The following is a 13167-nucleotide window of genomic DNA, read 5'->3' on the forward strand; positions in this document are numbered from 1 at the left end:
GGGGGGGCTCTGTCAATAGACCTATCTTGACACATCAATGGTGGCAGCAGCTGCTTAAGTCTGTACTCCCCACTCCAGGTACATTTACACCCCTGCAACATGGTAATGCAGTCAGAAGGACGGTATTGCATGAACCTTCTTGGCAGAGGTGCCAATGGGAGGTGCCTGGCACAGAGCAGCAGGAGGATCAGGCCCCTTCTGCCTCTAGAAAATGACTTCTCTGACACTCAAATCACCCAGCTTTTCCCCTTGGGGTGATTACTGTGGTGTTACGCAAGCAAGCACTTTCCTCTGACTTGGCTGCAACAGGCTGACTTCGGTTGCGTGCCTTCGAGTTGCCTCCTGCATGCATCTCCTTGCCTCCTACAAGGGATCTGCTGATTTCCCAAAGCACCCGCTCATACTCTGCAAATCTTCCCCAAGAGGCATCCCATCCGCTTCAGCAAAGATGCCTGTTCCTTGGGGCTTGCAATACTGGGCAGCTCCTCATGGCAAATGCCTAGAGCCCTGGAGAATTTTTCCAGCTATTTGAGTTGGTCTAATAAAAGATATCAGATTCACCCAAAAAGCCCTGGAAACAGTCTGCACTATCTTTTAGCAAAGATCCTGGGCAGCTACCACGCTCTTAGCCAGTTGGCCTTCCTGCAAAGTGAAGGACCCTGACCTGGAGGACTTTGGTGATGCTGAACCTGGAAGCCAGAGCAATTTATGGACAACTGTATGCCTGATATCCACTCACTGGATGCACTGACAGATTCCCCTGTGGACTTGCAGAAATGTTCTAGGTGGAAAAAGGAAGTCCTGGAAGGGGGCACTCAGTAGAAAGGTAGCTGCCCTGTCAATGTCCCCTGGCCCACACTTCGCAGCTTCAATCCAAAGAGACATAAAAAGAGGAGGAAACAAAAGCTGCTTCTGGAGGAACACTGCAGTCAAACTTCCCGAGATGCCGCGGGAGGACAGTGCAGGTCCCAGTCCTGGAGCATCTCCTCGGGAGGGACGTCAAGCTCCAGGCTGGATGCCTCGCTGCTCTGCACCTCGTGGAAAGGCTGGACGTGGGAACCGGAGCCGTCCAGCTGATGAGAGGACTGGCAACTGGTGTGACCAGCACGATGTAGGAGTTGCCTATAAGCTGATGGGGGGCTGAGAGGGGAAAAGGGGCTGCACCACAAGGCCAGCATGGTCAGTGTAAAAAAAGGAAACCCCGCTCCTTGCTCCCTCTCCCACTGACCCCGGGCCTCGCGTCCAGAAGCAGTCGGACCTTGTGGGCTGCAGACAGGAGCCCGGGAATCACCCTGATTTCTGCAGTCGTGTCAGATGGGGGAAGGGCAGTGGACTGCATTTTGTCAGTCATACTGAGAGGAGAGGGGAAAAAACCCAGCCCAGGGAAGGGATTTGGGAGCTGATTAATGCTCCTTAAATCGATCCTCCCTCTGCCTTTCCTGCCACTACAAAACCGCACTCCAGTAATCTGTCATAACGATAATAAGTGCAGCCACCTACTGTAATTGAAAAATAGATCTGCTTTTATTAAACTCCTCCATCACCCATCAAACACAGCAGCTCTGCAACCCGCTTCCCTTCACATTTCCCGCTTAGCATGTGTGTCCGTGCACACGTGTGCGCGCATGTGCGTGTATATGTATGTGCAATTGTGCATGCATGCACGTGCTTGTGTGTGTGCATTTGTGCATGCATACGTATGTGTATTCGTGAGCGTTTGTGCACGTGTGACAGCACAACAGAGAAAGAGGATTTCACGTCCGTGAAAGGCAGAGAGGAATAGTGCTGGTTTCTGCCAGCGTCAAGGAGGCATCCGTCACACAGCTCAAGATGCCCCCTCCCTCCCCTGCTCCGACTGGACCCCTCTCCTGACCCGAGACTTCTGCATACGCAGAGCATGACCCACACGCTGCTAGCAGGACTGAGGAAGACAAGTGGATGTTGACCGCCGGGCTATCTTCTCTCAGGCCTGGGGTCCAGGTGTCGCCTCCCATGTGTGCTCCTCCCTTAAGAGGGGGAGCAGGGGCATCATTAGCAAACAGACGCCCATTAGGACAAGGCCAGGCAGTTTGGTGGAGCCAGCCTGGGCACGCTGCTGCCCTCCTCCACTGCAGCAGCTTAATGCCATTAGTGGCCTCCAGGCTGATTGCTCTCCTCCTTTCTAATTCCCCTTTATTGCAGCAGATAAGGACTGCAGGAGAGGTCACGGCCGCCATTCAGAGCACCAATGTCTGAATGAAACCCAATAAACCCAATAAGAACCTGGTTGGTTTACAAGCACCGCGGGGACAAGGAGAAGCGCTAATCTGGTTACATCTACTGATAGCTGTGGAGGAAGGAGGGCGGGGGGGATACCAGGTGGCTAGAATTAGGTAACCCAATCAAGCACTGGCCGATAGCAACACGATCCCCTTCCCACGGTGGAATTAAAGAGACAACGCCAAAGTTGCCGGGCCTCACATTGAACCTGCGGCCACAGTTCCCCATCTGTAATGCGGACATCATTGCACTGCTTTCCCCGGACCGGGTTTCCAGGCTTGCTATGCTCCTGGCTTGTCCATAGGCAGGTCCACCAGGCACCGACCGCAGGACCCCATCCTGCTCCCGGCCACCGCCTTCTGCAGCACTGAGCTGAGCGAGGCTGGCAGGAGCCTTTTCTTCAGGGGGGGCATTTGTGCTCCGTGAAGGAGCAGCTCCGCTTTCATATTAAGCAACATGACAGGGAGCTAGAAGGCTGCCAGCATATCCCACCGAGCACGGAGCAATGAGCTGAAAGCGGCTCTCCCTGCCCTACAGGGGTTCGATCCTTGACACGTGCATGGCAGCGAGGCAGGAGACCTTGCTCAGTGGCCTAGGCTTCTCGATGTTATGGCCCTGAGGATGGGGATGCGACAGCTGCTCAGCACAGGACAAGTAGACCAGCCAAGAGCTGGGGATCGGAGCTGAACAAAAACACTGGCTCACCTTTCAAACTGAAAGAGGGAATTTTGACCCAGCTGAAACTACCTGATGGCCCGAATACATGCCATGGGAAGCACAGGATTATTGCCCAGGGTTTTTACCTTCAAAAGCCGGAGCCAGGGAGGCCTGGCTCCCGGGACTGATTCGACTGACGGTCAGATCGCTCTCGACACCACCACGCTTGTTCAACATGCACGTGTAAACGGTTGATCCTAGAAACAGGAGAGAGCCGCTTGGGATCAAAACCTTCTGACAGCAGCTAGCCGTTGCAGGGTTGTGGGGCTGGGGGGAAGGAGTGGAGGGACAAATCCTGCAATGCAATCTTCCCACTCACGAATGAGTCCCCTCATCACGTGAGCACGCTCGTTAGCCCTTAATGCAGAACAAGGGAATCGTAAGGCTGTCGTGTGCCCACCCCTTCTCGCAAAGTTCCCCAGCGGAGGCCTGGTCCGTCCTCGCGGGGCTGGGCCGCTCGCTAACAGACGGCACTGATCGCCTTGGAGCCGTAGGGTGAGAACAAATGTGGACTGGACAGTTTGAACAACTAACTTTTCCTTTGAAGTTAAGGTCAGGATTCAAAGCCATCCCTCTGTAAAGGAAAAGGTTAATGAGCTAACAAACAGCATCTTCACCTGCTCAAGAACACAGCTCAGCTGGGCATACACAGAAAATAAAGGCGACCTGTTGGGAAGCTGAGGGCACTGAGATTTAACGAGGAAAGCGGGGCCTCCGGAGGTTATCTAATGGCAGGAGGCTTTTAGCCCCAGATTAGAAATAAAGATTTAGAGCCTGAGGTGTAGCTGGTATGAATCAGCGCAGCTCCCCTATTAATGCCAGCTGCAGGTGGTGGCCTTGCATCCATCTGCAGCTGGGAACAGCATGTAAGCAAGGGACGACCAGCTGAATGGGACAGATGTCCTTTGCCCGTCAGTTTTATGCTACTATTATCTCTCTTGGACTTCAGGGGGTGACTCCCAATTTGCCTGGGGTGATGTGATCCCGGCACCCCCTTCCTGCCTGGGGTGGGGGGTTGGACCCGATGATCTGTTTAGGTCCCTTCTGACCCCAAGTACTACGATACTGTGAGTTTGTGTTGTGCAGGAGACATCAGAGCTCCCAAATGATCCAGAGTCTGTCACCGCTACCTAGCCCAACCCGGGCGGCTTGCCAGGGGTGCATTTGCACCTGGGCTTTGAGAGCCAGGTCTCACCTCCCTTCCTCCTGCTTCAGAAGTCCCCAGGTTTACCCTGTGTAAGCAAATGAGATCTGAATCCAGCCCTCCCAGCAGGCAGAGAGAGCCTTCCACCTCAAATGCTTTCAAACATCCTCAGCAAAAGCAATAATTAAAAAAAAATGACAGTTCAGGCCACAGAGCTTGTTTTGATTAAATATATAATTTTCTGGGGTGGCCTTTTTGTCCTGTGCTCAGCAGACACATCCACAAAGTGGGCATTTTCAGAGCTGAAATAACAAGGTTGAACCCGTACCTGGCGACTTGCTAACATCAGCAGTAAACAGCCAGTTGGCCGCCTTGCTCGCCTCTGGACCCACCAGGTAGAATTTGCCGAAATAAGACATGTCAAAGACGGCCACTGCATTTCTGCAGGTTAAGCACTCCTTCTTGATCTAAAATTAAAGCACACGCAAATGAAGCAGCACCATGTTTTCTTGCTGCACAAAAGGAATCATCCAGGCAAATTAGAAGCGTTTATGTAAGGAGACAGTGGAAACAATAAAAGGACACGTGACTTGGTGCTTTCTAAGCTTTCTGTAGTGCTTTTAAAGGCTCCTTTAAAAATAGGTATTCAAATGCAGCATCTCGAGTGACAACACTGCCCCGCTGATCCAGCTCCTTCAATCAATAGCTTATCTTAGGAGACTGGTGCTATCCTGCCAAATTAGTTATTATTTCCCTATAAGATTCATCTCCAGATGGGTTTAGTTTGGACTCCCAGTTCTCCCATTTTGCAGCAAAGAAATACTAGAGTTTAAAAAAGGGCTCTTTGTTCTATGTGTCTGCTCTGAGGTCCTTGTTCAATTGGTACGAGGACAAATTTAAACTTCCCATGCTTTCTCTCAACTCTTCAATTTGAAAGGACAGCAGTAAAACTCCTTCTGGATGCTTTTTTGACGTTTCCGAGCATGGACAAAGGTGGGGCTGGTTTCCATATTTCCAATCCTTATCTGCTGGGTTTTGCAAAACCAAAGCAACAGGGGTTTGTATCTGCATCTCATTTGTCTCACCCGACCCAAACCTTTGCAGGATGCGCATGTCGTTTTTAGATCAACGGTTCTGTTTTTACCTCGCTTAAGTTTTCCCTGTGCATTTCTCCAATAGCTGAACAAGGGGCTCTTTTTGAAATGCTCAGCCTGCTGTGGACTCATCCCTCCAAAGAGAAAGCTGTTGGATGTGCTTGGAAACTGATTATTTTGATGGTGAGTGCCTTCAAAGTCATGCGCACACGGGCCCCCACAAGACGTTCCACATTTTTCACAATGCACCGTGGCGTGAAATTTATCCCGTAAACAGGGGGCCAGCAAAAAGATTTAGGCACTACTGAAACTAATGGATCAGAATGGATTCCACTTGAAAAGTTATGATGCTTACTGAGCATTTATACAACCCTGCAGTTATGTCTAGTGTCTGATAAAGCAAAGATACAGTCCCTGTTCCCGATTCCTCTTAGCCCAGTGAAGCAGCGTGAGCCAGCTGTCCTGTGATGGAGGGAAAGAGCTGAGGTCTCCAGATAGGGAGTCCATCGACTCGCACGTCCTTGCTACTTACGGTGTTGTGATGAGGTGGGAAATCAAAGGTGTATTCATCCCCCAGCAGCTGGTTATAGACACAGGCTCCATGAGGCTTTTGGTCGTAAGCACCGTAATAGTCATAATCCAAAATCTAAAAATAAAGTGGGGAGGAGAGAAAGACAATGAGGAAATACAACCCACGGTGACGTATGGCGGAAGGGCAGAGGGGGCTGCAGCAGGTCTGGGCAGCAAGTCAGCTTTTGCCTTGCAAGTGATTTGGATGAGATTTTGACTGTATTCAGCCCATACCTGGAAAGCAAACCACTGCAGATCATTGCAAATGCCCCCCGCCCGCCCTTTTGAAATAGGAAGGAGTTCAGATCTGAGGTTCAAGCTGATCTACTGGTTGTGAACACCGCCGCCCCGACCCAAACCACCCCCTGTGTCAATCACCAGCCTCTCTGTACCATTCATGGGGCTCCGTCGCTTTACCCCATGGTGGTGACATTTGAATTACTGCCGTGCTTACGGGAGCTGTTCCTCGCGTGTTGAACCAGCCAGGTCTCTCCCAGCCGTGCCTCTCCTGGAACACGCAGCCTTGCTGTAGCAGCTCCTTTGCAAGAAGGGGACAAAACACATCCTATGCATTAGAAAAAGCTGGGCGATAAGCACCTGATCACACTGGCCTCCGTCCAGTCACTTCCAGGCTGTAGCCATTAAATATGGATTCAAGGGTAGTTTGCATTGTGAACGGGCATCTATTAGTTGTTGCCTAACATGGAGTTTGCCTGGATGGCTAGGCCCCCCTGCTTCTCCAGCCTGGCACAGGCTAATGCAACCTACAGCAGGTGCTATAATCAGGGCCTTACAATAACGGCAGATACCCTTAACATCCCAATAAGCAACTTATCCTTTGATCCAACTGGGGTAAGTTATTCATCTGACTACTACTGTAACAAGGAGTTGCACAAGTCCATCATGCCAAGTTCATGCCATGTAGCATCAATGACTGACAAGCCAGATGTTCCCCACAACACGGCCCCAATATACATGTCTACAGTGGTAATATTAACAGCATTTAATATTTAGATGGCCCTTTTGTGCCTCCACCTTCCACAGCCCAGACCTGCACATAGTAATTAGGCGGGCCACGGGGATATATTTGTTTTGTGTTTATGTTCAAAAAGAATAGTTTTTGTTGAATATTTTAGAAATGATTCACCTCTATTTATAAAACATAGCACATGTTCTGGAACGCTGTGTATAAATACCGGGCTGTCAGTCAAACGGGCATCACTTATTAAGCAATCTATTAAAAAGCTGCGTTCTCGGTAACAGAGAACAACCGAGCTGTCGACTGGAAGGGGGAACAAGGAAAGGGGGAAAAGTCCATTTTGCTGCTCATATCCCTGCTCTGCATTGGGGAAAGAGGAAGGCAAGGGGAAATGGTGTCACCCGAACTAACAAACTGAAACTGGCTTGGGAAACCTGTTTTTTTTTTTTAATTCGGGCCTTATTCAAACTGGTAGGAAAGCAAATGGAAGCAAGACCGGCATCCAGGAGTGAGCCTGAAAACCGGGACTCCTGCCAGGGTGCTGCAATTTAAACATCTCGGCCACAAGTAACCTGCTGAAGAGCGTACAACACTGCATCGTCCAGGAGCCCAGATAGCATTTCCCTTACAGAAAACTAAAGAGCAGCTAGCACAGGTTTAAAACCCGTGCCAGGGAGGCCCAGACCAGGTCGAGCTCCAGGCTATTTAAACGTCTGTCTCTCCCTTTGCCTCAGCCCCTCGGTTGTCTCACGTTTGCAGGGTACGCGAGTACTTCCTTCCCTTTTTCATGCCCTCGTGACGAGGTATTTAGCAGATTCACTGGAATCCGACAGGGCCGGCCCGTGCCACGAGCGCTTGTGCTATGACCTCGAATTGCAACCTCTGGGCTGTCCGCCACATGACTTAGACCCCACGGAGTGCAGTGGTGAATGATAAGCTGGCCGTAGCATGGTACCAATCCCTCGAGACAGACCAGAGAGGAAAAACAAACGTCATCTTTGGAGACCAGCTTTGAGAGACCTTCTTCCTGGAGCTGTTCTGCTACCATATCCTATCCAGGTCGTGTGCAGCTGAAGCCAAGCCGGCGTGGTGTTTCGGAGGCAGCCACAGGCAGGCCAGGAACAGAGAGCCTTGTAATCTGCCACACGCCACTAGTCTGCTATTAATACAGTGCCATCTGCTTCAAAAGCATCGCTCTCCCACACCACAAGCCCTGCGCGTCACTCAGCGAGGCTGGCGAGACAGCCAGGGAGAGGGCTGGGTTTTAACGAGCTCCATCCCAAGGCAGTTCAGGCACCTGGGCTCATTTGGAGCAGCTGGGGGAGGATGCCAGGAGCTGAGCAGGATCTCACCTCCTGGCATACTTCTCTATCCGTCCTACAGCGGCACCAAACCAACCCCAGGACAACGTCCAGCACTAGCCATAAAAGAGATGGCTTCATAGCTGCTGTATGTCATGGAGTTGCGCCTGCCCATGCTGGCAGTCCTGGGGTAGCCCTGCTTCCAGTCTTCCCCTTCCTCAGCAAGGAAGTTGTAGGTTTTTTGCGCTGCTTAATGGTTCCCCTTGAAGCCAAATAAGAAACCGCTGTTACAGATTCAGGGCCATCAATTGCTGCGGATTTGCAGGAATGAGGACATGGTGATGGACAAGCTTTGCTTAGAGAGATCCTGGTGCCCGGCTCCCTCAAGCCACCCCTTCCCACAAGGGTAAGCCCCCTGACCTCGTGCAGTGGGTCTTTCCTCATGTTGCGCCCAGCCAGCGGCTCGTCGTATGGGAAGACGACCGAGTAGTTCTTGGCGTACGACTCGTGGCTTCGCTCCCGTATCCAGCGGTTGTTGTTGGTGAGCGAGTGGTGAAACCTCCTGAAAGGCAGAGAGGAAGGAGCCTTCAGGAGCAAAGCCATCAACGTATCACTCACCTCCCAGCAAAAGGAAGCTGACTGCTTGGCTCACCGGAGTCTCCGGCTGAAATGACAGCCCCCATTGTGCTGAGAGCTGTACTCGCACGTAGTGAAAGCCAGCCCTGGCTGCCAAGAGCTTGCAATCCAAGGAGATAAGGGAGCACAACCTAAGCATAACCCACATTGTAAGGCTCCCAGCCTCCTGGAGAAGGATGTCTGGTCAATTTGAGGGAAGGGATAAAGAGGGCAAGGGGCCAGAGCGCGCTGTGATACAACTGTTCTCTACTTTCCAGGTCCTACAGGCAGCAGAATTAAAGTCACAGTGTTATAACCTGGCTAATTACCAGGCATGAGACTCTTGGGCTCTGTGTAGGCCCCTTGCCAGTAGCACTGGCACTGCCCTGAGCCCAGTAGGAAGCTTCTTGGCACTCTGTAGTAAAACCTCTGTCTTGACCGATGACCAACCTGTGTCTTGACCCTTGCTTTTTCAGTCTTGGCACTCAAGCCCCACAGTTCTGCATCTGCACTTCAGTTATAACCATTAGTACCCATGGTCTTTCAGCCCTGGCTCTGCATAATGCACCTGTCACACCTCAATCCCTTCCTTTCACCTGGAACATGGTCTGTCCATAAAGACACCGGTTATGAGCGGACACCCTGCAAGAACGTCCTCCTGGCTGGAGGAGCTGGCAGGTCCATCCGTGCAGCTGCTCGGGAGCAGGGCAGCGAGTCTCGGAAGCAGTAATAGGAATCCTATGTTGTGCAACCTTACCGGCAGTGTTGCACCCCTCTTCACACAAACCCTGGCTCTCATCCTGCAAAGACGCGCCAAGAGATGGGAAATGTCAGCAGCACCAAGAGAAAACCAGCCAGGACCGGTGAACGAGGGAGGTAAAGGGCAGAGAGAACGCTCCTTTGCTTTTCATAGGTATAAAGGTCCCAGTTCAGGTCCACAGTCAAGTCTCATTGATTTCAAGGGGAAATAAGCACTTGCTTAAGGGGTGTCCTCACTCACATGTGAGCATAGTGAGCTGAGGGGAAGCCCCGATTGACACCTGGCTCTTTAAAGACTGAGCAGAGCCCCTCAGCCCTTTCCGCAGTCCTGCCAGCTCTGACTTCCTCTTTAAACCCTCTGAAATGCTGGCAGGAGGCAGGGAGAGCAAGGGTGGGTTGGTCGGTTTTATATATCCCTGCTGCTTTGCTTGAACAGAACAGGGATTAGCATTCAGCTCTTGCTGCTCAGGAGCCAACAGCATTGCAAATGCCCACTCTGTGTTATATCACCAGAGATCAGCTCCAGCTGCGGGACTGGAGCCTGGGTGCTGAGTTCCCACATGGCGGGGCAGGGGGCTGGCTCGTGTTTGCTTTGGGGCCCTTTGGAAAAGAAGAGACATTCTGCAAAATGCTGATTGGAGCTGGGATCTCAAATGCCCTTGCTCTTCCTTGTCTCTACCACGAGCCCCGAATGCTTTTTCCTCTAGACCAATATGCTACAACCTGGATACCTTGCTTGTCCTGGGCATTCACATCTGGGCTTTGTTCTCCACTCCCCCTTTCTGGTGGTCAGCACGGACAACAGCTGAACAAGCAGTGCATTCCCCATGGGTTTGTGTGCATGGCAATGAACATGTGGGAGGACATCCGCACAGCGAGGTTTCATGGGTCCACCGAGGTGCGGCCCGGAATAGCAATGACTACGTCTAGCGCCACACTTTTGGGGCCTACGCAGAGCAAAGGGCATGGCTTCCAGAATTAGTTAACATGGTAAAATTTAGCCAGTGAAATGGGATAGCCCCAGCTCTTCCCCCTCTCCCCTCACTAAGCTGCACATCTAGCGCCCTGTGCAAAGAGGACTTGCTCTAGAAGCTAAACAAAATAAAAAAGGATGAACCCTACTGTATTCACTACATCCCCACCCCAGCCGAGTGTCTCTGCAAGCTAACATTGCCTGTGTAGTGTCAGATCCTCCGTAGATCTGAGAGGGACACAAGCATTAAGCTCCAACTTCTCACATCAGCATCACTGTGCAATAAGGATGCTCAGCTCATTGAAAGGGGTAGGACAAACTCCAGAGCCCATGAGATGCCTGATGCACATCTCCCAAGCAATGCACCTAAACACAGGTTTTAATGGCTCCTGTAACTTCTCCTTCCAGATGCGAGGGACAAGGAGCAGGAGGAATGCCATCCATGTGAGACATGGGAACACTGGCAGGTCCTCCTTGCTCACAACTAGGACTTCATACACATTGTGATCGGGGTAGAGGTGACACATTCGCCCAGCCTATCTGGACAGCTCTTTGCTACGTGGTGCTCTGACCATCGTCAGCAGGGTGCACGGAGGAGCGTCGTGTTGCATACCTCGTCCAAAGTAATTGCAAACTCTGAGGCCAAACTCTGAGTCTCGGCTGGTGAGAAGCAATGCAGCACCAGCGAATTCACTGCTTGTTGGCATTGCTGTCCCAGGAGTGACAGCATCCTGAGCTGGACCGCCAACCTTCCTGCACTTGGCACAGTTGCTGCTGCTTGGGCAGGACAGATGCCGTTGTCCATCACCCTACACATTTCCACCAGGGAAAAAGGAGCATTAAATGTCACCGTCCGTCATGCTGAGCACAGAGTAACCGCAAGGTGCCCAGCAGTAATCGATCAGTTCTCTCCCCAGCATAAATGCATAGAGGCTGGGGACCAGTCTCTATGGCTTCCACAATGCGCCCCATGGCAGCCACTTCAGCACAGGACTAGGCTAGCCTTAGTGAGAGACTGGGCAATATCCTGAACAAGGCTTTTTCGGCTTCCAAGTGGTTCTTCTCAGTTCCCATGCATTTTGTCCTCATTATCCTAAATTATCAAATGCCACTGAAGCCTCAAGAGCAACCAATGAAGGGGATGATGATCTAGGCAGTAGCCCCAGACACTGCTACGCGTTACCTGCATCAAACACGAGTGGTCCGGGAGAGCAGAGAGGCAGTTTGGGGATGAGCAGGACAAACATGGGGAAGGCAAGATACAACCTCAAAGGAAATATTAGTCAACTCTCCTCCACCCGATCTAAAAATCACTTATTGCAAGGAAAGCAAATGCATGCCACATTATACAGTCAATGTTCTGGGTGCCTGAATATACATCAGGGCTTCGAAAAACAAGTGCATAATTGGCTCTGACTAATGCGTAAGTGTCTGGGAGGCAAAGTCCCAGCTGTACTGAAACAGTAACAAGTATGTGACACACTCTCCTTTGAGCCAGTCCCCTAAAGGATAAAAGCCTTCTACTGCAGGCAGCTGAAGGAATTCCTGCTTTAGCTCAGGTTTTGTGACAACGTGCTGCAAAGTCCTAGATTTAAACCCACTGCTGAGCCATGCGTGCAAGCAGTTAATTGTTACTTTTCTAAATCTCTCTTTTAACCTAGTTTTTTTCCAGTGGGGAAAGTAAAGCACTGAGAGAGGAAGGGCCTTTCTTAAATCCACCCAGCAGACCAGTGGCTGAGTGGGGAGAGTACAGAGTATAGGTCTCTTAGGCAGAGTCCTGTGCTGTAGGCACTGGGAAAGGTCTGCTTCCCTGATTTCCGTGGTCTGCGGTGGCGAATTTGCGCTGGAGAAGAGAGGGAGATGCTAAATTTGATTCTGTGTCCCACTTCCAGACCTTAAGAAACCAAAAGGTGAGCCACTGCCTGTGGATTGTGCTGTACCAAATCGAGTGGCAAACGTCACAGCAGGGACAATGGGCCAAACTGCAGGCCAGCCCACGCCTCAGGCCATTGGGATGTGCAGTTCCCCCAGGGTTGTTTGCCGGCGGCCCGCACAGACCAAACTCCTGGATGCGGATTTACACCCTTGGAGCTGAGTCCCAAATCTGGCCCCATGGAGGGGGGGAAAGGAGACTTCAGGCAAGTTGAGCTGGCCTCTTGCACAACGCTGCTTTAAACACAACCCTGCGCAAGTCGAGAGCCATGAACATTCTTCACATTTTTCATCCAATTCTCCCCAGACTGAAATATAAATAAAACCCAAAGCATTTTAAATTTGTTTGACATATTTTCATCTCTTAAACAGAAAACCTCCAAGCAGGAATGTGCCAGTTCAGCACATGCTCATATTATTATTAACAGAGACCTATAACTCATGGACAATAACCTCCCTCTCTCTTGCTGGTGGCACCTTTCCCATCCACTGATCTTGGCAAGCAGGGACGCGTTTTTCAGAATTACAACAGGCTTCCTTCCAGCCCAAAGCCCCCAGGTCTGGAGCAGGAGAGCCAGACATCGGGCGAAAGGCAAGACAAAGTGTAATTTATTGGGCCCTTTGAAACAATATTTTCAACTTTCTTCCCCGTTCTCTTCCTGCAGAGGAGACACAGGGCACTTGGAAAAGGGCAGAGCTGAGCACAACGGCAAGAGGAAAAGGCTCTTTGCTTAGAGATGGGCCCCTCTCCCCCCTCTTGCCATCCTAAGATGTGGGGACCCCCAAATGCGGGAGACCCCCCCCCCCCCAACAAGAAAGGAAAC

General features: G+C 51.2%; 1 protein-coding gene across 1 annotated transcript in view; it reads right to left on the reverse strand.

The window, feature by feature from the left end:
* Positions 1–13167, reverse strand: part of SARDH (sarcosine dehydrogenase) — an 82632-nt gene that overhangs the window by 44198 nt on the left and 25267 nt on the right. The window contains exons 11-15 of the mRNA XM_019510768.1: positions 8485–8626; positions 6239–6322; positions 5747–5860; positions 4449–4587; positions 3063–3173 (exon numbers count right to left, since the gene is read on the reverse strand). Coding sequence (XP_019366313.1) covers positions 3063–3173; positions 4449–4587; positions 5747–5860; positions 6239–6322; positions 8485–8626 — 590 coding nt within the window. The remainder of the gene's footprint in view (positions 1–3062; positions 3174–4448; positions 4588–5746; positions 5861–6238; positions 6323–8484; positions 8627–13167) is intronic.

Source organism: Gavialis gangeticus, unplaced genomic scaffold, assembly GCF_001723915.1.
Source record: "Gavialis gangeticus isolate Ggan-Ray unplaced genomic scaffold, GavGan_comp1, whole genome shotgun sequence".
Taxonomy (NCBI): Eukaryota; Metazoa; Chordata; order Crocodylia; family Gavialidae; genus Gavialis; species Gavialis gangeticus.